This window comes from Hyperolius riggenbachi, chromosome 8 (assembly GCF_040937935.1).
Source record: "Hyperolius riggenbachi isolate aHypRig1 chromosome 8, aHypRig1.pri, whole genome shotgun sequence".
In the NCBI taxonomy this organism is placed as follows: Eukaryota; Metazoa; Chordata; class Amphibia; order Anura; family Hyperoliidae; genus Hyperolius; species Hyperolius riggenbachi.
In genome coordinates, this window is record NC_090653.1 from 251,091,782 (window position 1) to 251,116,380 (window position 24,599).

At 43.0% G+C, this 24,599-nt stretch overlaps 1 protein-coding gene across 1 annotated transcript; it reads right to left on the reverse strand.

Moving 5' to 3' along the window:
* Positions 1 to 243: 243 nt before the first annotated feature.
* Positions 244 to 20,331, reverse strand: LOC137528514 (myosin-1B-like). Its single transcript, XM_068249821.1, has 39 exons — positions 20,131 to 20,331; positions 19,832 to 19,975; positions 15,994 to 16,150; positions 15,884 to 15,911; positions 15,682 to 15,796; positions 15,393 to 15,485; positions 15,248 to 15,311; positions 15,043 to 15,141; positions 14,674 to 14,777; positions 14,454 to 14,592; positions 14,208 to 14,326; positions 13,494 to 13,643; positions 13,244 to 13,414; positions 12,883 to 13,167; positions 12,695 to 12,790; positions 11,794 to 11,881; positions 11,595 to 11,712; positions 11,234 to 11,357; positions 11,023 to 11,159; positions 8,892 to 9,147; positions 8,570 to 8,812; positions 8,317 to 8,493; positions 8,081 to 8,226; positions 7,907 to 7,997; positions 7,435 to 7,824; positions 7,232 to 7,358; positions 6,927 to 7,045; positions 6,367 to 6,563; positions 6,101 to 6,284; positions 5,822 to 5,987; positions 5,574 to 5,698; positions 5,176 to 5,484; positions 4,848 to 5,051; positions 4,620 to 4,745; positions 4,348 to 4,518; positions 3,785 to 3,889; positions 3,547 to 3,642; positions 3,319 to 3,450; positions 244 to 302 (listed from the first exon to the last, which is right to left on the reverse strand). Exons 1-39 carry the CDS (start codon positions 20,329 to 20,331, stop codon positions 285 to 287), a joined length of 5,814 nt encoding a protein of 1,937 aa, XP_068105922.1. The 3' UTR covers positions 244 to 284.
* Positions 20,332 to 24,599: the final 4,268 nt, after the last annotated feature.

The window sequence follows — 24,599 nt, forward strand, 5'->3', positions numbered from 1 at the left end:
TGAATCTAACAGTGTACATATCTTAAAAAGTAATATTACAAAATTAATTCAGTCTCATCATCATCACTCCGTAACAAATGGACTCAGGTTCGGTAAAATACTTTACTCATGGCTCACGTACTTAATGGCAATGCTAGAAACGAGAGGAAAAATGCACAGACACAATTACTGCAAGTTGAAAACGGGTTTATTTATACAGGAGGGGTTAAGACGGTTTGGGGGTTACAGAAGAAAGAAATTCACATTCTGCAAACTTCATTTTCTGCTGGTGGGGAACACAATATTCATTCTTCAGAGTCTTTCTGTGAAAACAAAAAGTTTTAGAATATAGTCAGACAAATTATTCCCAGAGAGCTAAGGCTTTGATATGTTTGTTAGGGCTTATTATCGAGTCATACTGATTCAGTTATAAACAGTTTTTTAGTATTTATTACTAAACAATATATATATATATATATATACAGTGGTGTGAAAAACTATTTCCCCCCTTCCTGATTTCATATTCTTTTGCATGTTTGTCACACTTAAATGTTTCTGCACATCAAAAACCGTTAACTATTAGTCAAAGATAACATAACTGAACACAAAATGCAGTTTTAAATGATGGTTTTTATTATTTAGTGAGAAAAAAAACTCAAAACCTACATGGCCCTGTGTGAAAAAGAAATTGCCCCCTGAACCTAATAACTAGTTGGGCCACCCTTAATCAAGCGTTTGCGATAACTTGCAACAAGTCTTTTACAGCGCTCTGGAGGAATTTTGGCCCACGCATCTTTGCAGAATTGTTGTAATTCAGCTTTATTTGAGGGTTTTCTAGCATGAACCGCCTTTTTAAGGTCATGCCACACCATCTCAATCGGATTCAGGTCAGGACTTTGACTAGGCCACTTTAACCTCCTTAGCGGTAACCCCGTGTGTGACACGGGGTAAGCCGCCGGAGGGTGCCGCTCAGGCCCTGCTGGGCCGATTTAAATAATTTTTTTTTTGCTGGACGCAGCTAGCACTTTGCTAGCTGCGCCAGCACCCCGATCGCCGCCGCTGCGCGCCCGATCGCCGCTATTCGTTACAGCGCACGCCCCCCCCCCAGACCCCGTGCGCTGCCTGGCCAATCAGTGCCAGGCAGCGCCGAGGGGTGGATCTGGAGTCCCATGGCGACGGGGGAAGCCCTCCAGGAAATCCTGTTCTTTGAACGGGATTTCCTGATCGGAGATCGCCGAAGGTCCCTGGGCTCGCTACATGATTTAAAAAAAAAATTTTTTAAAAAAACTGCTGCGCTGCCCCCTGGCGGAATGTTTCATACTGCCAAGGGGGTTAAAGTCTTTATTTTGTTTTTCTTCAGCCATTCAGAGGTGGATTTGCTGGTGTGTTTTCGGTCATTGTCCTGCTGCAGCACCCAAGACCGCTTCAGCTTGAGTTGACGAACAGATGGCCAGACATTCTCCTTCAGGATTTTTTGGTAGACAGTAGAATTCATGGTTCCATCTATCACAGCAAGCATTCCAGGTCCTGAAGCAGCAAAACAACCCCAGACCATCACACTACCACCACCATATTTTACTGTTGGTATGATGTTCTTTTGCTGAAATGCTGTGTTACTTCTACGCCAGATGTAACGGGGACGCGTACCTTCCAAAAAGTTCAACTTTTGTCTCGTCGGTCCACAAGGTATTTTGCCAAAAGTCTTGGCAATCACTGAGATGTTTTTTTAGCAAAATTGAGACGAGCCTTAATGTTCTTTTTGCTTAAAAGGTGTTTGCGCCTTGGATATCTGCCATGCAGGCTGTTTTTGCCCAGTCTCTTTCTTATGGTGGAGTCGTGAACACTGACCTCAATTGAGGCAAGTGAGGCCTGCAGTTCTTTAGATGTTGTCCTGGGGTCTTTTGTGGCCTCTCGGATGAGTTTTCTCTGCGCTCTTGGAGTAACTTTGGTCGGCCGGCCACTCCTGGGAAGGTTCATCACTGTTCCATGTTTTTGCCATTTGTGGATAATGGCTCTCACTGTGGTTCGCTGGAGTCCCAAAGCTTTAGAAATGGCTTTATAACCTTTACCAGACTGATAGATCTCAATTACAGTACTTTTGTCCTCATTTGTTCCTGAATTTCTTTGGATCTTGGCATGATGTCTAGCTTTTGAGGTGCTTTTGGTCTACTTCTCTGTGTCAGATAGCTCCTATTTAAGTGATTTCTTGATTGAAACAGGTGTGGCAGTAATCAGGCCTGGGGGTGACTACAGAAATTGAACTCAGGTGTGATAAACCACAGTTAAGTTATTTTTTAACAAGGGGGGGCAATTACTTTTTCACACAGGGCCATGTAGATTTGGAGTTTTTTTTTCTCACTAAATAATAAAAACCATCATTTAAAACTGCATTTTGTGTTCAATTATGTTATCTTTGACTAATAGTTAACGGTTTTTGATGAGCAGAGACATTTAATTGTGACAAACATGCAAAAAAATAAGAAATCAGGAAGGGGGCAAATAGTTTTTCACACCACTGTATATATATATATATAATAGAAGTGTTTTTAAAGTTTGGTGCTCAACTCACTAAGACCTCTTCTGATAAATATTAATAGGCTGGTTGGAAAAATATCACATTCAGTATTTTAGCCTTTTTTTCCGAATTTACTAAGATTTTCACACTTCCGGAAATAGTTTGGTAAAATACCCAAAACATGGCTTCAATTCACTAAGACCTGTGCGGTAAAAAATAGACATCTGGCCAGCTGTGGAGTAGCTCTCACCAGCAAGCTGTGTTCTGCTATGGTGATGTTCTTCCACTTCTGGCTAATTGAGATGATTCTTCAGATGATCTGCCTAAAACATGAACCTTCCTTTGCAAGAGCTGCTTGTGAAAGGCTTCCCCAGTGTCCCTTTAGATCTGCATGCATACTACTAGAGGGCCTCTCTTTGTGTATCAGTCTTTTCCTGTGCATATCTAAAGGAATACAGAAAAACCTCTATGAATGTGTCCTGCTCCTGTGTCTCTCTCTTTTTTTTACATTCTAATATCCCATCCGGCAGTACATCGTTACCAATGGAGTAAGGAGTAGAAACGGAGTGGCTCCTCCTATTGGCTGTCGTCTTTGTCCATTTTACCGAATGGCTGATATTTAGTTACCGACAGCTCCAGGCTGGAGGTAAAATATGGAACATCCCATTTGTTTTACTGAATGTTCTAATCTTTGCGAGTTGACATTTATTGAGGATTTGACTGCACAATTCAGCAATTTACCTCACTAGTTGGTCATTTTACTTTTCCATGTGGTAACTCCAACTCTAAAAAATATGTACATATTTTCTAGTGTTCTATAATACCTTGCCAACATCGCGGCTCTTTGCTCTGAGCTTGTTCACTTGGGACTCAGCAATATCAGCTCTCTCCTCGGCTTCCTCCAGCTCATGCTGGACTTTTCTAAAGCGAGACAGGTGGGTATTGGCCTGCTCCTCCTGTAGATGAACATAGGACAACAAAGGTCACGATCTCCGTATTTGAGAGAAGTTTTATCACGCTTTGAAAGTTAATAAATTCTGCTATTAACTTACAGATTCCTCAGCCTGCCTCTTGTAGGCTTTCACTTTCAGCTGCAGTTTGTCCACCAGATCCTGGAGTCTCAGGACGTTCTTTCTGTCCTCCTCAGTCTACAAGAAATCAAAGTTTCAATTTTATTAATTTTCTTTTTATTAGTTTTGAAACAATATGACTAAAATATTTTATCAAACCCCACAGAATGGTCTAAACTTTCTATTAATTCAACACAAAATAAACAAATGACAATCTTACCTGGTAGGTCAGTTCCTTCACTCTTCTCTCATATTTGCGGACTCCCTTGATTGCATCTGCTCCACGCTTCTGTTCATTATCCAGCTCATTCTCTAGTTCACGCACCTGTAAACACAATTTCAATGTGCTTTATAACTATCTTAGAATACTAACAGGGGCGTAACTAAGCCCCACCGGTCCCCCCTGCAGAATTTCAGAACGGGCCCCCCCCCCCACTTCCGGAAGTGACGTAGGCCGCTAGAGCGAGAAGGCTGCAATGGAACGCAAGGAAGAAGTTATGTATCTTGCCGCCTCAGCTGCTGCCCACACACGGTAACTAGCTGAAGGGGAGCGCAGAGGGGAGAGCCCCGAAGTGAGGGAGAGGGGGGGAACTTCCCCTCTCCCCGCCGACTGTGGGCAAGGCTTTCCCCTCATGCTGCCACCCCTCCAGCCCCCACAAAACGGCCCCGAGCGGGCCCCAGGGGGGTGGCCGGGCCCCCCCGCGGGTGCAGGGGCTGCAGGGCTTATTGTTACGCCCCTGAATACTAAGAAGTAAATGTTAACATGTAGATTAGATTGCTCACTCTAGACTCCAGTTTCTGGAGTTGCTTCTTGCCACCCTTCAAGGCCAACTGTTCAGCTTCATCCAAGCGATGCTGCAGGTCCTTCACTGTTTGCTCAAGGTTCTTCTTCATTCTTTCCAAATGAGCGCTGGTGTCCTGCTCCTTCTTCAGTTCTTCTGACATCAGTGCAGCCTGAAGAGGATAGAGAATGATTGAACAAAAGTCAAAGTCAAATTTTCTTACTGAAAAAAGATTGCTGCTAATATTTGAAGTTAAAAAAACTGAATACACACATCAGTGATGGCCTTCTTTGCTTTCTCTTCAGCATTTCTGGCCTCCTGTATTGCTTCCTCAACTTCAGTTTGAAGTTGGCTGATATCATTCTCTAACTTTTTCTTAGAGTTTATGAGGCTTGTGTTCTATGTAAGAAACAGAAATAAAAACAGCCAATTGATTTTTGCCTTTCCAGATTGTTTCAAAAGTTTTGAGCCTGGGTAACATTTCTAAATACACAGTGATACCTGACTGTGCAGAAGCTGGACACGCTCACTTGCATCCAGTAGTTCTTGCTCAGCCACCTTACGAGTTCTCTCTGTCTGTTCCAGAGCTGCCCGGATCTCCTCAATCTCAGCCTGCTGAAGGTTATTCCTGCGTTCTACCACTGCCACCTGTTCCTTCAGGTCTTCCTGGCTTCTCACGGCATCATCAAGATGAAGCTGGGCATCCTTCAGTACAGACAGTAAAACTAGTGTTATAATGCTGAATGCTGTTTTTGGAAAGGCATTGGATAAAAGATTTTAATAAGTGCACTATCTATATTAATCATTTTATAGATGAGCAAAGGAGTACCTTGAATTGTGCTTGCACGTTCCTCAGCTGTTTCTGGGACTCAGCAGCTTGGCGGTTGGCATGGCTCAGCTGGATCTCCAGCTCATTCAGGTCTCCTTCCATCTTCTTCTTCAGTCTCAGGGCATCGTTCCTGCTCCTGATTTCAGAATCTAGGGTGCTCTGCATGGTGTCCACAACTCTCTGGGTATTTCTCTTCAACTGCTCAATCTCCTCATCCTTCTCTGCAATCTTTCTGTCCACTTCAGATTTGACTTGGTTTAGCTCAAGCTGGACACGGAGGATCTTGGCTTCTTCATGCTCCAGAGTTCCCTGTTTTTCAAATAAACACATGAACGAGACTTATAACATTGAAGAGAAAAGAGCGATCACACTTTAAATGTTGGTACATACAACAGTACCTCAGCTTCCTCCAAAGCAGTTTGCAGGTCACTCTTCTCCTGCTCTACATGTTTCCTGCTTTTCTCAAGTTCATTGATGGATTTAGAAGTCTCCCCAATCTGTTCTGTGAGGTCTGAAATCTCCTCTGCAATCAAAATAATGACATTTCATAATCAATTTAAATTCAATATAAATTGCAAATCATTTAAATGTTTTACAGTTATATTTTATTTGTACAACTAAACTAGGGCTTGATGTGAACTCTTACGTTGCAGGTTCTTGTTTTCACGTTTCAGGGTCTCCACTTGTTCTAGAGCTTCCTCGTAAGCATTCTTCATCTTGAAGATCTCAGTGCTCAGTCCCCGAGCTTCCTTCTGGGCTGCCTCCAGCTCTGCCTGGCCCTCTTCATGTTTCTGTTTCCACTCAACGAGGACCTGACCAAAAGCACAGAGAGAATTGTTACAAATTGATATTTTTTAAAACGTGTAATTATATTATTCATTCATGTGAACTATTGTTGATTACATATTTAAACCAACAACAATACCTTATCAAAGTTCCTCTGCTTCTTATCCAGAGATGAGGCTGCACTGTTTGCTCTTTCTACATCAACCATCAAGTCTTCTACTTCAGACTGCAGCCTCTGTTTGGTCTTCTCAAGGGAGGCACATTTGGAGTTCACAGCCTCAACCTGTTCCTCAGCATCCTGGAGACGCTGGGCAAGCTTCTTCCTGTATGGTGAAAATCCCACAGATGTTAAGATACTTCACACACCTCTCTATTGTGCATTTACTTAGTTTTACACAAGCGTACTTTGCCTCTTCAAGTTCCTCTGTGCGCTGGATGGCATCAGTTTCATACTTGGTTCTCCACTGGGCAACCTCACCATTTGCCTTGGACAGTGACCTCTGAAGTTCAGCCTTTGCCTCTTGTTCCTCTTCATATTGCTCACGGAGCAAATCACAGTCATGACGAGCTGATTGCAGGCCATGAGCCAGAGCATTCTTGGCCTGTAAATGAAGGGATGGTTTAGTCTTACCCATTAAAAAAAGAAAAAAAATCAGTATGTGCCAATAAGTAAGAGCTAATATAGTATCCTTTATTAGTGTAGCTGTAGAGCCACAGGCCACACTGTGAGAGAGGTGTAAGCATGGGGTTGTGACAGATGGTTAATGATTACCACCATTAAAAACACTTGTAAAAGTGATTATCAAGTCTAAACTAATGCTCTGGCGATGAAAAAACCCCACATGGATCTTCTGGGGCAGGGGCTCAGGGTGGATTGAAACCTCTATGTCCACTATTGTTACACCACTGATAATATTATTTTGTTGTCAACATCCAAACTACCTTCTGCTGTGTGTTTAACTTACCTTGACTTCCTCTTCAAGCTGCCTCTTAAGTTCCTCAACTTGCTGGGTGAAGCCTTGTTTTCCTCTTGTCAGTTGGGAAATCAGAGATTCCTTTTCCTCTAGTTGTCTAGAGGATTCACCTGTTATGAGTTTACAAAGAAAATCCTGATATGAGGGACAGATTGAATCTCATTTACTATGTTTAAATGCAATACAATGTGTAGGAGATACCATTTAAACATCGACAGAATCCTTTCATAACCTTGCATGATTATTAATAAGATTAAAGGGATGTTTCATGATTCCTGACTGATATGTATAATTACCATTCTCAGTCTGTAAACGGGCTCTTTGAGCTGAGAGGTCATTGATAACACGCAGGTGTTCATCATCTTTGGATTTGGTTTCACTGAGTTGATCCTCCAAAACACGGTTCACTTTCTCAAGGTTTGCCTTGAAAAAGAAATATTTCCAATTTTAAACCTCATACAGTTATTACCTAAAGACTTTCCTTTAGAATTTTAGTTACCTTTGCTTTAGAGACATTCTCCAAATTGCTGGCAAGGTCATCGATTTCCATCTTGAACTCGCTCTTCTCCTTCTCCAGTTTCTGTTTAACTCTCTGGAGATTGTCGATCTGTTCTCCAAGTTCAGCAACACTGTCAGCATGCTTCTTGCGGAGAGCAGAAGCAGTGGCTTCATGCTGAAGGGTGGCTTCTTCTAAGTCACGTCTCACTTTCTGGAACTCAGCTTCACGCTTCTTGCTTAGCTCAATTTGAGCAGAGGTGGCACCACCAGCTTCTTCAAGCCTCTCACTGATCTCCTCAAGTTCTCTGGAGAGGTCAGCTCTCTGCTTCTCAACCTTGGCACGAGCAGCACGCTCAGCTTCTATCTCTTCCTCAAGTTCTTCAATGCGAGCCTAGAAAGTTAAATTCATCTGTTACAGGGTACCACTTTATAGACTGCCTGAATTATGTTTTCTTTAACCTTTAAGGTAGTACCTGAAGTTCCTTGATTTTTTTCTGCAACTGAGACCCCAGGGACTGCTCATCCTCAATCTTTGATTGTAGCTGGCTAATTTCAAATTCTTTCCTGTTATGTAAAGTAGGTAGTTGTTAGGAAGTTATTTTTCAAAACATACAATTTTAACTGTGCTTTAAATAGTCAACACTAACTTTTTGAGTTTTTCTTCAGCTTGCTGTTTCTCATTTTCAAGATCCATGACTGATTCCTGAGACAGCTTCAAGTCACCTTCAAGCTTCCTCTTGGCTCTTTCAAGGTCAAGGCGAAGTTTCTTCTCTTGCTCCAGAGAACCTTCCAGCTGATAGTGTGAATGATCATCATCAGTTAAAAGAATATATTTGCAGATGAGTTATTCTGGACAAATGAAACCAAAAATGAAAGTACTCACATCATCCACTTGTTGTTCCAGCTTAGTTTTAGCTTTAGTGAGGCTGCTGACTTTGTCTTCTTCTGCTTGCAGATCATCAAGAGTTTGCTGATGAGATTCTTGGAGAGCTTTCTTTTCCTTGGTGAGTTTGGAGACATTCTCATCAAATGCAGCAAGTTCTTCTGTAAGATTTTTAACCTGGGGACAAAAGAAGAATGCTAAATATATATTCTATGTGTCTGTACCATTCAAGCAATTCTGTTACATTCCCTACCTTATTTTCTGTGGCATGTTTTTCTTTTTCAACTTTAGCCAGTGTAAGCTCTAAGTCATCAATGTCTTTCTTAAGCTCAGAGCACTCATCTTCCAGTTTTCTTTTCTTGGCTGTCAACTCAGCATTGCTCTCCTCTTCATCCTCAAGCCTTTCATTCAGTTCCTTGAGTTTGGACTCCAGTTGAATCTTGTTTTTAATGAGCCCTTCACACCTCTCCTCTGCATCTGCCAAGCCCTCGCCTTCCTACATGATAATGCAAGTCAAGAATTAAACACTAGGTAAATAATATTTCAAAACAGTGGTTTACTTTTAACCTTCTTACCGACTGCACTTGAAGCAGGAGGTCATTCTTCTCCTGCAGTATGGCAACCATTTTCTCCTCAAGTTCTTTCCTTCTTGCCTCTGACTTAGCCAGGGCTTCTTTGGTCTTCTCAAATTCTTCCTTCATGTTTGCCATCTCCTTCTCAGTTTCAGCACTCTGTAGGAGAGGCTTAATTTTGAAGTATAGCTTCATCCATGGCCAGTGCTTGACATTCATGAATGACCTGATGTTGTACTGGAGGGTAAAGACTGACTCCCTGTAGAAAAGAACACATAAAAATGATAGTACTATACTCCTGTGTCCAGGGTCGGACTGGGCCACAGTAGTACAGTTTTTTCCCTCGGTGGGCCCCCCCCTCCAGGTCTCTGGTGGGCCCCCCTCCTTGTCTGACAGAGCTCCAATTGCTGCCTGCAGCACAAAAATGATCTTCTCAGTTCTGTAATCACTCATGCTGAGAGCAGTGGCGTAGCTAAGGAGCTGTAGGCCTCGATGCAAATTTTACAATGGGGCCCCCCAAGCACTCTATACATACCATTGATACACCAAAACCTGCCAATGGCAACTACAGTGTCAGAGGTGCAAGAAGGGGATGGGAAATAGCTTGTTAATGATTACCACTGTTCAAAGTATCTATTAAAGTGATTATTATGAGAAAAGGTCCAATAGAGAGGTAATACTGTAGTTGAGGGAGGGCCCTTCGGGGCCCCTTTGGCCCAAGGACCCCGATGCGGTCGCAACCTCTGCGGTCGCAACCTCTGCAAAGTAGGACATTACTTTATATTGAAGGAGGGAACTCTATGGAAAGTTGTGCTGGGCAGCAGTGTCTCTGAATTACAATGCTGCTAAGATCATGTACATTTGGCCCTCTCCATAATACATCATGACCACGCCCACCTTCTGGTGCATGGCCACGCCTTTTTTTCACCGCAATCATGGGATGTGTGGGCCCCAGGTTGAAATTTCTTTGGTGGGCCCCCAGTGTCCCATTCCGACCCTGCCTGTGTCAATAGTCTACTTTTGATTTCTATTTTATATTGAAATACATTATTGACCCGAGGCACGTCATTGTGTTGCACACTCTTCCCCGTGCTGCAACTGACCATAGACATAATATTATTATTTCTAAGGCTGCGCAGCAGTGTAATTCTCTGTAGAAAAAAACATAAAAATTATACACTCCTGTGTCAATATTTCATTTAGTCTACTTTTAATTTCTATTTTATATTGAAATGTAATTTTGACCAAGGCTGGTCATTTAATTGCGCGCTCTTACCTGCGCTGCGCCTGGCCTGGTCAACGCCTTAGACATAATGTTATTATGTCTATGGCCATGCAGAAGTGAAATTTGGCTGCCAACGATCGATGGACCCTGAATTACTTCTTTCGCAGAGTTTCAACGACTCTGAAAAGAAATAGTAATTAAAGCCACTGGGTCATTCAGTGGAAGCAGGATGAGCCGTCATTCGGCTCACCCTGTGCCAAAGTGACCAGGCAGCGGAATGCCATGTACACATTTGTGACAATGGGCGATGAAATTTTATATGTTTTCCTCGAGTTTTAAAATGTATTCATGACACACCTGTAATTGTTTGTGTAACTGCACTTGACTATCTTGAAGCTATATCTGCCCAGTTATTTCCAGAACATTTAATCAAATTGAAGTTTTTAAAGGGACCCTGAGCAATAACTTAAATTCAAAAATTTTCCATTACTGGCGACTACCGGGCTGGGTGTCGGGCGACTCTTCCCGGATCCTATTGGATCCTGACGCTCATCGCCCTCACGCCGGCCGCTACGTATCATCATCGTGGCCAGCGTGACAGGCCTGCGCAAGCTCGGTTTTCTAACTCTAAACCACGCATGTGCAGGCCTGTCACGCCGGCCGCAGTGATGAAGAGTAGCGGCCAGCATGATGATGACGAGCAGCAGGATCCAGGAAGAGTCACCGGCGGGAAACGGAGAGGAGCCAGGGGGATGCCGGTGGACCTCGCGGCCTACGGTGGGCCGGAGGAAGCCCCAGGTAAGTGAAATGTTTGAATTTAAGTTACTGCTTAGGGTCCCTTTAAATAAAGCTACTGAAGTCAATTTCCTGGAAGAGACAGCTCTGTATATCTATGTCTGTCATAAGTACCTCCTTTCCATCATCCTCTTGAATTCCACTCTCATCAAGAAGCCTCTGCATAGAGCCTGAGTACGAGTGATCAGCTGGGCAAGCTTCTCATCTCTCATTTCTTCCAGGGTACCCAGGAGACCTGCTTTGAAGAACACCTGTGGGAAATGACATGATGTAAACCCGTCATTAACAACTAGCAGTCTTCTCCTTACAAAAAGTAATGTCTTACCTTAGTGTGCCCAAATTTGTACTGAGTATGATCCACATCAATTGACCCAAGAAGCTTCTCAGCAGCCTTCTTGCTGTCAATAAACTGTCCATCTGGGATTGCGCTGGCATTGAGGACCTTGTATCTGAAAGTACCCATGCAAAATTAAAGCATTAGTTTAATATATGAATTTTATTGACGACTAGAGAAAGTGTATTTCATAATAGATATTGCTGAGTTCATTTTAGATTAAAAAAAATATATCAAATGTTCTAATTACAAACATATACAAAACTTGGGCTTAGGACATAGTATTAGGCTATCTAATGTTCTCTACAAATATAACTGGTTATAATTGTATAAAACAAATAGGAATACATACCGCTGCTTGAAGTCGGCATAGAGGATTCTGCTGGGGAAGCCCTTTCTGCAGATTCTGATACCCTCCAGCACACCGTTACATCTCAGCTGGTGGATAATCAGATGATTCTCCATGATACCTGGTAAGGAATGGTACATTATTAGAATAAATAATTACACATCCAATGTAAGCTTGTAGAATGGTTTTGTAATTATCTTACCAGGAGTCTTTGTCTCGTTGGGGATCAGACAACGCACAAAGTGGGGATGAGTGCTTCTCAAGTTGGTCATTAGCTTGTTCAGATTTTCCTGTAAAGGAAATGCATTTAATCATGGTAGTCTTAAGGTAGCCATACACTGGTTGATAGTCACTGGATCGACCAACAGATAAATCCTCCCTGATCAAATCTGATCAGAGAGGGATCTATTAGCTGCCCAAATACTGCACACAGATTTAGAATCAATTTCAGCATGAAATCGATTCAAAACCTGTGGAGTTACCAGTTGCCTCACCGCCCCCAGGCCACCCCCCCATTTGGGCTCCTGCAGCCAGCAGCAATAAGCTCACCTGTCTGCCAGTGCAGGTCCCCGAGATCCATGCTGTCCCTTCTTCTGGCGTCCTCTTCCATGACTTCTTAACTTCCTGTCCCGTCCTGTGGCACGCCGAAGTTCAAACAGTAGAGGGTGCTCTATTGTTTGAACATTGGCTTGTCACAGGACAAGAAGTGAAGTGAGGGAGTGGAGAAGAAAGCCAGCCGGAAGAAGTGACAGCACGGACCCAGGGGACCTGCGCCAGTCAGACAGGTGACATTATTGCTGCTGCTATGCTGCATTGCTCATCGCCGAATCGAACACTGCTGGTGACGTACTCTGGACCTGTAGGCGATCGAGTGAAATTTTCACAGTGTCAGATGGAAGTTCCAGTGTCAGATGAAAATCGGTCGATTAGTCAACATTTGCGTTAACAGTTTCACAGCAGATTCTATCACAGTGATCGAATCTGTGTATATCAACAGGAATTCAAGCTTCTGTATGGCTACCTTCAAAATGCACCCAGGCTACTGCTGCACAAAAGATCTTTACAAACAAAGTAATGTAATTATGTCCATGTAATTAACTTACTCTGAACAGAGCAGACACAGTCTGGAAAGAGGAACCCTTCTTCTTCTTTCCACCCTTTCCACCACCAGAGTCTCCACCTGACAGGAAGATATTACTCTTAAATAAATTGGATTAAATATATGTGAAATCACAAAAATCAATTTGGTGATAAACTTATCAGAAACCTCACCATCTCCGCCAAGAGTGGCATAGAGGAAGGACAAAAGCTTCACAGAAGACTTCTGGTAAAGGCCAAGAACAGTCTCATTCAGTGGGTCCTTGTTCTTGTCCAGCCAGCCAGAGATGTTGTAATCCACGGTACCAGCATAATGCACCAGAGAGAAGTGGGCTTCAGCTTTGCCTTTGCCAGGTTTGGGCTTCTCAAAGTTTTTGCACTTGCCCAAATGTTGGTCATAGAGCTTGTTCTTGAAGGAAGTGTCAGTAGCCTTGGGGAACATGCACTCCTCTTCCAGGATGGAGAAGATACCCATTGGCTGTGTAGAAGAAATATACAGGTTGCACAACTCAGATCATAATTTTGGCCAAAGAATACCTAGGAAAAGTACCCACCTTCTCAATAAGCTCAATGCAGGCAGCCAGATCCATACCAAAGTCAATAAACTCCCAATCGATTCCTTCTTTCTTATACTCCTCTTGCTCCAGGACGAACATGTGGTGGTTGAAGAATTGTTGCAGCTTCTCATTGGTGAAGTTAATACAAAGCTGCTCCAAACTGTTGTACTATAGACGGTATCATCAATTAATATCTAGTAACTTTCACATAGATAAGACAGATTTTGCTAAAATATTATCCTCTTACATCAAAGATTTCAAATCCAGCGATATCCAGCACACCAATGAAGAACTGTCTTGGTTGTTTGGTGTCCAGCTGTTGGTTGATACGGACAACCATCCACAAGAAGAGCTTCTCATACACAGACTTGGTCAAGGCACCAACAGCATTGTAAACCTAGAGATAATGTTATGCAGTTAATATACACAGGGTCTGTTCTCTCAAGAAGCAAGGTGACACATTTGCATGCAGCGCAGAAATTACAGGGGCAGCATGTTTCTACTGTGTTTACAATTACAGCATGAAGTTAGAGTAGGAGGAGAAGCGAGAGGAGAGCGAGCGAGGTGAAGAGGTCATCATTGGGAAAAGCAGCTTGTTATGCTGTGTGAGGAGTCTAATAGTGAGGAGAAGGGAGGCAGGAGAGCAGCAATGTTTCATTTGACTTGCACAGTGAAAGGGATGAGGTGGCACTGCTTTCCTGACTGAGGAGGAATGGAGTAGCTGAGGGTAAGCAGTTTGTTTGTCCCAGACTCACAGCCAGACAGTGTGCTATAGTGTTGAGCTGCAGCATGTCATGTGAGAACATTAAATGATGCAGAGTAAATTGTGCTGTGCAATCATTCCAAATTAGAAAGGGGGGGGGGCGCATCCTCCCAAGTTTGCCATTTGCCTCAGACAGCAAAAAGTCTTGAACCAGCCCTGAATTTACAGACCATGAGACTTTGCATAGAGGAATACTACCTGCTGGACAGTCTGTCCCTTGGTGACATATTCATTGCCGACTTTGACCCTGGGGTAGCACAGAGCCTTCAGCAGGTCAGCAGAATTCAGACCCATCAAGTAGGCAATTTTATCAGCAACTGCAAAAATAATGTGTAAGTTTTGTTTATGAATGAAGCACTTGTTTAGAGCAATTGCAACATGTCTTCTTTTAGTTCTATGCTTAGTGAGTTATATAAGGATGAATGAACAAGGCTTATTGCTGACCTTCAGTGCCATCAGGCTCAGCCTGCTCCTCTCTCTGTTTCTGCTTGAACTTCATGTTGCCATGGTGCATGGTGGCACCAGTCAGCTTGTAGATGCCAATCTTCTCATCTGGTGAGAAGCCCAGGATGTCAATGGCAGTCTGCAAAGATATACATATGTATTAGACTTCAGCATATCCCTCTCAAATAATCACTAAAGAACATAAAGGCATGTGACATACATCTGTAGCTATCAACTCCTCCACATCATCGATGCTCTTGACTGTAATCTCACCCTGGCTGATGTATTGGTAGTCATATGGGTTTGTGGTGACCAGAAGCATTTCTGAAGAGAAAGATTATGGGTTAATAGACATCTGAAACAAGTCCAAGGCTCAACACACACCATACAATTTGGGTTGTTCAATCTTACCACTTTCATGTAGTATAAGAGCTTATCCAATCAATCATTCAAGGTATTTTCAATCTGTTGGCCCTTATACTACATAGATTTAGTAAATCTGTGCAACCAAGATTGTATGGTGTGTGTTGAGCTACATTATATATTTCAAAGCCAATATCTACCATTTTATAATTTGATTTGAACTTACCAACAACCTCTGGCTTATGGTTGGTCAGGATCTGGTAAAAAATATGGTAGCTCCTTTCAGCTGAAAGTTGGAATGTGACTCTGGATTTCTCCAGCAGGTCTGTAAAGAAGAATTGTTATCTGTTACAGGAGAAACTAATCAAGTTTCAAAAAAAGGTGTTTTGGGTTGTGAGTTATGGGGGTTTGAGTTATGTGAAATATCTTACAAGTCTCAATATCTGCGGAAGACAGTTTTCCTGTGGTTCCAAAGTGGATTCTGATGAATTTACCCTGGAGGTTGTGGAGAAACATGGTCATTGTCAAGTGTAATTTTTATACCTCTAACATGAGCTTCACAGTGAAGTTACTTACAAAACGGGAGGAGTTGTCATTTCTCACAGTTTTGGCATTACCAAAGGCTTCCAGCAGAGGGTTAGCCTGGATGATTTGATCTTCCAGTGTGCCCTGCAAATGTTCAAAGTCAATATTTTACAGAGGTTCTTAGTAGGGACAACATAAGACAGAAAACTTTGAGCTGAAGGCAGTCTGTAGCAACCTTATACTAGTTTCAGCTACACAGATATCTTTGAACCTTTCTTTTCAGTAAGAAGCTCTATAGTCCAATGTGTCCCGCCGCTTATTAAAGGTTCTCAAGGCTCACCTTCAAGCTGTTGGATGGTTCCTTTTTCTTTCCTGAATCACCAATGGCTGCAATTGTTGCAAAGTACTGGATGACACGCTTGGTGTTCACAGTCTTTCCTGCACCAGATTCTCCACTGGTTACCAAAAGAGAAATATCAGCAAAGGGGACAACACAAAAACAAACAAACTTGGTACCGAACACAATGTCAAGTTTTACTTACGTAATCAGGACAGACTGGTTCTCACGATCTGAAGGAAAAAGAGTATTTGTAACAGGAGCTACATAAAGGAACTGGCGGTTGTACTGTCGTACTAATAAAAACTACATTACCAGTTAACATGAACTGATAGGCGTTATCAGAGATGGAGAAGATGTGGGGCGGAGCTTCCATACGCTTCTTCCCTCTGTAGCCGGCAACAACTTCAGGGTTGTACACTGGCAGCCACTTGTAGGGGTTCACAGTGACGCAGAACAGGCCAGAGTAGGTCTGAAAGTTGACAGTGACATTAAATGTTTAGACAACACTAGCAGGCTCTGTTTCACATAGAGCTTTCTCTTTGAGGTCGATTCAGAAAACCTTTCTTGTGAATTACCGTATATACTCGCATACAAGCCGACCAGCATATAAGCTGAGGTATTCACTTTTCCATTGAAAAAATGGAAAAAGTAATTGACTCGTATATAAGCCCCCCTCCCCCAGTATAGCCCCCTCCACGATATAAATAGAAAGGAAGTTCTGAGTTCAGTACCAGTTCAAGCCTTCATATGTTAAAAATGAGGGTCTGGCTAGCAGGATAGGGATAAGGACAACACATCTGGACTGGCAGGCTGGCATGACAGGGACATGGAACACAAGTTCAGACTGGAATGGCAGGCTGAAAGGTTAGGGAGGACAACACATGGACTAGCAGACTGGACTGGTAGGTTGGTATGGCAGGGACAACAATAACAAGAGTGGACTGGAGTTTCTGGCTAGCAGGATAAGAGATAAGGAACAACACATGTCGACTGGACTGACTGACTGACAGGCCAGGACAAGGGGACTGACTTGTGTAAGGGATCGTGCAATGACCCCACACTCATTTGCTGCTCCCCATCTCCCTTATGTCCTTGAACCCCCACAGCAACATAGAGAGTGTAATCCAGCATTACAACTGACCTGTGTGCCCTGGGTTGTAGCAGAGAGAGTGACTTCATCACTGCTCCACTGATGCACAGTTTAAAACAGAGTTTCCATTTCCTCCCGGTATCCCCTCTGTGTTCATGTCCGTGGTGTTAGTCAGAAGCAGTGCATGTATCAGAGTCACGTGCAGCTCTGGGGATTCCCTTGCCTCTCTGTCCCGTTTGCTGCGTCTCATATGACGCCATCTAGTGGCGCCCTGAGAAACAGCGAGCGGGACAGAGAGACAAGGGAATCCCCAGAGCTGCACGTGACTCTGATACACGCACTGCTTCTGACTAACACCACGGAAATGGACACAGCAGGAGCCCTGGAGGAAGTGGCGAATCTGTTTTAAACTGTGCGTCCGTGGAGTAGTGACAAGTCTCTCCCTCTGCTACAACCCAGGGCACACAGGTCAGTTGTAATGCTGGATTACACTCTATGTTGCCGCGGACGGGCAGGGACATACAATGCAGCCGGGGATGCAGCGCATGAGTGTGGGATCATTGCACAATCCATTACACTCCACAGTGACTAATCAGGAGGGCACCTGGGGGACATTGACTCGTATGTAAGCCGAAGGGGGACTTTTGAGCACATTTTCCGTGCTCAAAAATTCGGCATATATGCGAGTATATACGGTACCTTGCTTTGTCTATTTTTTCCCTCATCTACAGAAAACCTTTTAAGCATCAATCACGCAAAAAAAAAGTACTACAAATAAGGTGTGAAAAGTAATAATAAGGGAGGTCAATCAATAACAACTTAATGCACACCTGAACGGAAAGGGATATAGAGGGTGACACATGTATTTCCTTTAAACAATGCAGACTGCCTGGCTATCCTGTTATACCTCTTCCCCCTAAAACGTTTAGCCATAGGCCCTGAACAAGCGTGCAGATTAGGTGTTTCTGACTGGAGTCTGACTGGACTAGCTGCATGGTTGTTTTAGGTATGTGATTAAAGTGAACCAGAGATGAAAATAAACTAATGAGATAAGCAATTGGATCTGTCCTTCTATTCCTTAAGCCCCCTCTACACCCTAGGTTCTCAACGTGTGGTACGCATACCCCAGGGGGTACTTCTGATGGTTCTAGGGGGTGCTCAGGCTTGATATTCTTGACCAAGAAGAACAAATTCAGAGTTTTAGAAAATTATAAATCTTATTTAAACAACACCAAATTAGTATTTTAACTAATTAAAAGTAATAGTCGATAGTCAATGCTTGGAAAATTGTTTAGAACTAATTATCATGTACTACGATTCAATATATATTTGTCAAGAGGTACTTGCGATAATGTTTACTATGCTAGGGGGTGCTTGATGAGTACAGGGTTGTAAAAGGGGTAAATAAAATGTACCAATAAAATGTTGAGAAACACTGCTCTACACCATTAAATACCAGGCGTGATCGATCGACTTCGATTGGATCAAATTCAATTAGATCAATTAAATCCGACATGTCCAATCGGGATTCGATCGATTTTGGCTAGTTTTTAATGAAAATTGATCACACGATCGATCGAATCCTGATCGGACATGTCGGATTTAATCGATCTAATCGAATTCGATCCAATTGAATTTGATTGATCGCGCCTGGAATTGAATGGTGTAGAGGGGGCTTAAGAAATACTCTTATAGATACCTCAAGGTTTTATTTTATGTATAAACATTTACAAAGCAGATGTATTGTTTTTATAGTCTCTGCTCAATTGCAGTATCTCAAGAGTCCCAGAGTGAAAATACATGAACTGTTGACCTTTTCCTATTTTCCCCTCACAATAAAAAGCCCAGGTGAGTCCTGACTTGAGAAAAACTGTAAGTTCCATAGCTAATTATAAACTCTTTCAGGCAAGGAAAAAAGAAAAGGAGAACAGTGTTCTTGCCACTGTATATTGTATATATATGTCTATTTCATCATGTCACATGTCATCTCTGGTACACTTTAAGACACTACTGATGCATGAATGATCAGCAGAACAGCCAGGTAACTGGTATTGTATAAAAGAAAATAAATATGGCATGTTCAATATCCCTTTCCGCTCAGGTGTACTATAAGAAGAGTTGTTTCTTTCTTGAGGAGTGCAGAAGAGATATTTCATAGATAAGGGCCCATATGCAATTCCCTTTCTCCTAAGTTTTCTCCTAGGAGATATATTTTGATCTTCTGTTTAAAATAATGTTTTATCACTCTGCAATGGAAAAAGAACCAAAAAGTAGATGAAAAAAGCACGTCCAAAATTATTCTTACTATTTTCTTGCTTGCTGGTTACTTAAAAAACTCAGGAGAAAAAGCTAATTTCATATTGGCCAAGGGTTCTTATTCCATTCACTTTTTCAGTTTCTCCTTTCTCCCTAGTGCCTCCTCCGCCATCTATACTTTTGTGTCCCTGGTGGCGTGTGGGATGTAAGGCACAAGACAGACACTAGGGGCATTGTGACCACTAGAGGACCCCAGTGTTTATCCCCTGCATTACATGCACAGGTGCCCGGGGAAATGGAAGTGAAGGAGACGGCAAAGCCGGCGGGGAGAAGCAAAGACCGGGCCATTTCGGGGACAGGTGAGAGTACCTTTGTCGGATCAAACGCCTTCTTGACTTGTCACTTCCTAAGACCACATTTACAAAGTAAAACTGTGTAGTTTTCTGTGCATCAAATGTTTGTACTTAAGAGCCTAAAAGAAATTGCTGACATTCTTTTTAATTCCCGCCCATTTGTTTTTTAATAAAAATCCGTAACTGAGCCATGTAGCATGGAGGATAATATCTTAAAATACACATTCATTTGAACTTGTGTATTTTTTATGTTAATATAGATTCCACTCTTTGGTTGTGGAGGGGGGGGGGGTAACAGTGGGTGTCTTGCAGGATCTTCAGTAAGACCATGAATGGTCTTGCTGCTCCGTGCTTTAGTCTATGTGAGGGTAATAAAGCTTTAGTTGTCTTTGAACATCCTAGAATGCTTACATCAGTATAAGTGTGGAAACAAGAGATAAATCAATCTTACGTAGATCATCCAGGCTGCGTAACGTTCTTTGAGGTTATACAGCACAGAGGCCTCGTTCAGGTGGGTCATCATCGCCATGTCCTCAATCTTATCGTACTTGGGAGGATTCTGGGGGTACACTTGGCTGTCTTTGACAGTCACTTCCTGCAAACAACACAAAACTTGGTTGAATGGTAGAAGTAATGACTTTGTTAATTTAGTAAATTAAATACTACATCTTCGGCTTTCCATCACGTGGTAGCTGATTTTTGCATGAAATATTGGCATTGCTAATATAGGAATGAAAGAAGACAGCTCACCCTTCCGTCGTCGGTCTTGACAGTGACTTTGTCTCCATCGCGAGCGGTGACTAAGCCTTTCACGTACAGCTCTTTGGCATCATCCACAAAGCAGGTGTTCTTGGCATCGAATGGTTTATTCTGAGCCTCCAGTCGTTCCTTATCTGACTTCCTCAAAAATTGAGCGGCTGCTCCAAACACCGCCATTTCCCCATCCCCCATGGCTGAGGCTGTCTGTGTAGCAGAGAGAAAAGCAGTGTTAGTTTTCTGAAGTATCTTTTTTATCTAGATACGGTAAGTGATGTCCAACTTCATAGGCAAGGCGTGTGTCTAGCACCGGAATTTTTTGGCTGTAGGGAACAGAGCACCAATGTCCTGGCTCCAGAAAGTGGAACCAAGCACAAACAAAAGGGGGGCCTGACACAAAAAATAGTCTGGGTATGTGAGTGCTGCCCACGGGCCACCAGTTGGACAGCCCTGACCTAGATCGTTCAAAGTACATTTTTAAATGGAGAAGAGACTGGAGATTATGGCAAAAAACAGCAAAAGAATGGGAAAATATTTTGATCTCAAAGTGCTAAGGAGATTGCGTAAATATAATGGGGAAAATCTCAGTAAAATCCAATTGCTATACTATGTACAGAATAACAAATACTTGTCTCCTATACATTGAATAATACAAATGTATATTTTTTTCCTTCCTCCAGTACCCTAACCGAGTAGTAGAGTGACAGGGAGAGACTGGGCGCTTTTTTAACACCATGCACCTAAACACTTTTGTTTGTCTTACCCTAATAGAGTTGATAAGATAAAGCAGGAAAGGTTATTTTTGGAATGGTGAAGAGGCTAATGAAATTTGTGTAGCTGCCAAAATGCAGCATATGTTTTTTGTTGTTGTTTGGGTTTTTCTTTTGGGGTGGGGGGGGGGGGCAGGGAACCTTCAGAAATATGACTTGTTTCAGAAATCAGAAATTGATTTAGGGAAAGGCCGAGGGTCATTTTAAGATGCATCCTTTCACTTGTGAATAGTAGGACCTCCAGTCAACTATGTGTATATGTAATCTAACAGCCTAGTATACTTGGGACCATTGTAGCTCAAAATCGTGGTTCATTTAAGCTTGGTTCACATGCCCAGAGTCAGCCTTGATAAAAGTGTTGACAGAGGGTCCTGTAGGTGGCGCTGCTACCGCTGCATCTTTATACTGCTCAGACTGCAGGAGGGTGGGGCTCAGACATAGATACTTGAAAAACTTGCAGCTGAAAGCTCTGGAGGTCTATGCTGCAGGAAATGGCTGGAGAGGGGGCTCCTGATCAAGAACTTTGTTATTGTACTCTGTAGAGATATGTGTCTTCCAGATCTTACTATCTGTAGCTTTCAGCAAGTGTGCTGGCCGGCTACATCACAACATTCCCTGTATAAAGATGGTTTTCTGATTTGGAGACTCACCTTCTAGTGCTGGTCCTGATGAAGAAATCTTTGGCACACCTGTGATAAAATGCAGAGAGGTAGAGTTAGAGGTGAGTATAGCGGAGTGACACCTTATCTCTGCCAGGCAGTGTGGGGCAGAGCAGCCGGGAGCAGCAGAGGAGGACAACACTCACCAGGAAGCTACAAGGGAGGGATGGGCTGCACCTCTTATATAGAGACCACTCTGCTTTCTCAGCAATACTGCTCTCCCGCTAAGGAATGACAGGATTACCCTAACTGTCCATAGAAACCCAACACTTTCACTTCTTAAAAATAACTGCACAATTCTGCAGCAATAAACTGCCTTCCCGTGTAATCTATTCCAGCAGGACGATTTTACTGTCACTGCGTTCTCATTCTCTGCATGACATGGTCACAGGACAGGTGCCTGCTGGGTCTATACGGAAAGCAATGGGTGTCCTCTTCTTCTTGATAAACTGTATGTGAAATCCCATCTATAGCTATCTCTCTATCTGTTTTTTTTTCTATCTATCAATAGTTTTTGTTATTTATCTATCTCTGTCTTTCTATTCATTCATCCATCCATCCATTATCTATCTATCTATCTATCTATCTATCTATCTATGTTATCTATTTTGTTCTATCTCTCTATACATCTGTCATTTGTGTATCTATCTATTCACCTATCATCTATCAATCGTCTATAGCTCTCTATCAATCTATCATCTATTGATCCATCTAGTATCTGTCTTTCTATCCATCCATCTCTCCATTAATCAATAATCTATCTATCTATCTATCTGTTTGTTTTTCTATCCTTCACTCTGTCTATCAGTCTGTCATCTATCCATCCATCCATCCATTATGTGTCTATGTTTTTTTCTACCTATCTATTCATCAATTCATCATCTATTTATCTTTATGTCTATCTATTATTTGTCTGTCTTCCCATCTGTCTGTCTATTATCCATCCATCCATCCATATTTTATTTATCTATCTATCTATCTATCTATCTATCTATCTATCTATCCATCCACCTAGTTTCTGTCTTTTGATTCATCAATCCATCTCTCTCTTCATCAATCATCTATGTATCCGCCTGTCTTTCTATCTTTGTATCTGTCTTTCAGACAGTCTGTCATATCTCTATCTATCTATCTATCTATCTATCTATCTATCTATCTATCCATCTATATATCTATCCATTATCTCTCTAGGTTTTACCTACCTATCTATTCATCAATCCATCATCTATTTATCTTTATGTCTATTATTTGTCTGTCTGCCCATCTGTCTGTCTATTATCTATCTATCTATCTATCTATCTATCTATCTATCTATCTTTACATCAATTTAGTATCTGTCTTTTTATCCATCTATCTCTCTCTACCTCTCTATAAATCATCTATCTGCCCATCTGTCTATCTATCTGTCTGTTGGTCTGTCATTCAACTTTCCATCCATCCATCTATTATCTGTCTTTTTATTAATCCGTCATCTATCTGTCTATGTTGTTATCTACCTATGTACTCATGAATCAGTCATATTTATTTTTATGTCTAGCCATCCATCATTTATCTATCAGTTTATTTATCTACCTATCTATTCATCCATTATCTAGACTATCTATCTATCTATCTATCTATCTATCTATCTATCTATCTATCTATCTATCTATCCATCCATATGTTATCCATGGGCCTGATACATTTCAATTTTTCTCCTAGGTGATATATTTACATCTTATCAATAAAATATCCTTTAAGCCAGGGCTTTTCAACCTGTGGTGCACGCACCACCAGTGGTACTCTGCTGTTGGCCAGGTGGTACGCAACAGGTTTGCCTGCCACTTGTCCTGGTCCCATCTCCCCAAAGTTTGCTCTTCTTTACTTGCTCCTTTGTGTGCTGCCCTGAATACTTGAGACCTCAGATCAGCCAGGTGAACGGTGCACATTGATGGCACATATACTTCAAACACAGGACGTGACATCCAGGGCCGGCCCGCTCATGAGGCGGGGTGAAACTTTTGCCTCAGGTGGCAAATTTCCAGGGGCGGCACCCGCCCGTCCGTGGGTGCGGCGAGCCGGCCCGTCGAGCTGGAGGGGTAGCTGGCAGGACGGGGGTATTGGGCCAGCGGCGGGGAGGGGGGTCGGACCCCCCCCTCCCTCGCCTGGGTCCCCCGTCCTCCGCTCCCCTCCAGCCTAAATAGAAGCAGCCGTATGTGTAAGAGGCACGGGCGGGGAGACACTCACCTCCTCCTCGCTCCAGCGTGCGCTCCACTGACATCACTTCCTGCAGGACGCTGCAGGAAGTGACGTCAGTGGAGCGCACGCTGGGAAGAGGTGAGTGTCCTCCCCGCCCGTGCCTCTTACACATACGGCTGCTTCTATTTAGGCTGGAGGGGAGCGGAGGACGGGGGACCCAGGCGAGGGAGGGGGGGTCCGACCCCCCTCCCCGCCGCTGGCCCAATACCCCCGTCCTGCCAGCTACCCCTCCAGCTCGGCGGCCCCCCGGGGGGGAGGGGCGGCGGTGACAATTTTTTAAAAATTTGCCTCAGGCAGCAAAAAGTCTATGGCCGGCCCTGGTGACATCACTGCTCACTTGTATTTGAAGTATACGCGCCATCACTGTGCACAGTTCCCCTGGCTGTCTCTTCACTGCTGCCAGGTTACCGCTGATCTAAGTGTACCTCAGATCAGCGGTAACCCGGCAGCTGTACCTGTAAGAAAAGCTGTAAGTGTACCTGTAAATTAAAAAAAAAAAAAAACACGCCCTTGGGGGTTATTTAGCTCTGGAGGGGGAAGCCTCTGGATCCTCAAGAGGCTTTCACCTTCCTTCTTAGTAGAGGGAATCCAGTGCTAGGATCCCCAAAAAATCTCCTTGTCAGGGCTTGTAGGCATTGGCGCATGCGCAGTAGCAGCTCTCTGCTCGGGCTCCGGCAGATGCAACCGAGCCAGATCGGGTTCACTCAACTGCGCAGGCACACTGGTGGTACTTGAAAATTTTCAGGGGAAAGAAGTGGTACAATTAGTGAAACGGTTGAAAAGCCCTGCTTTAAGC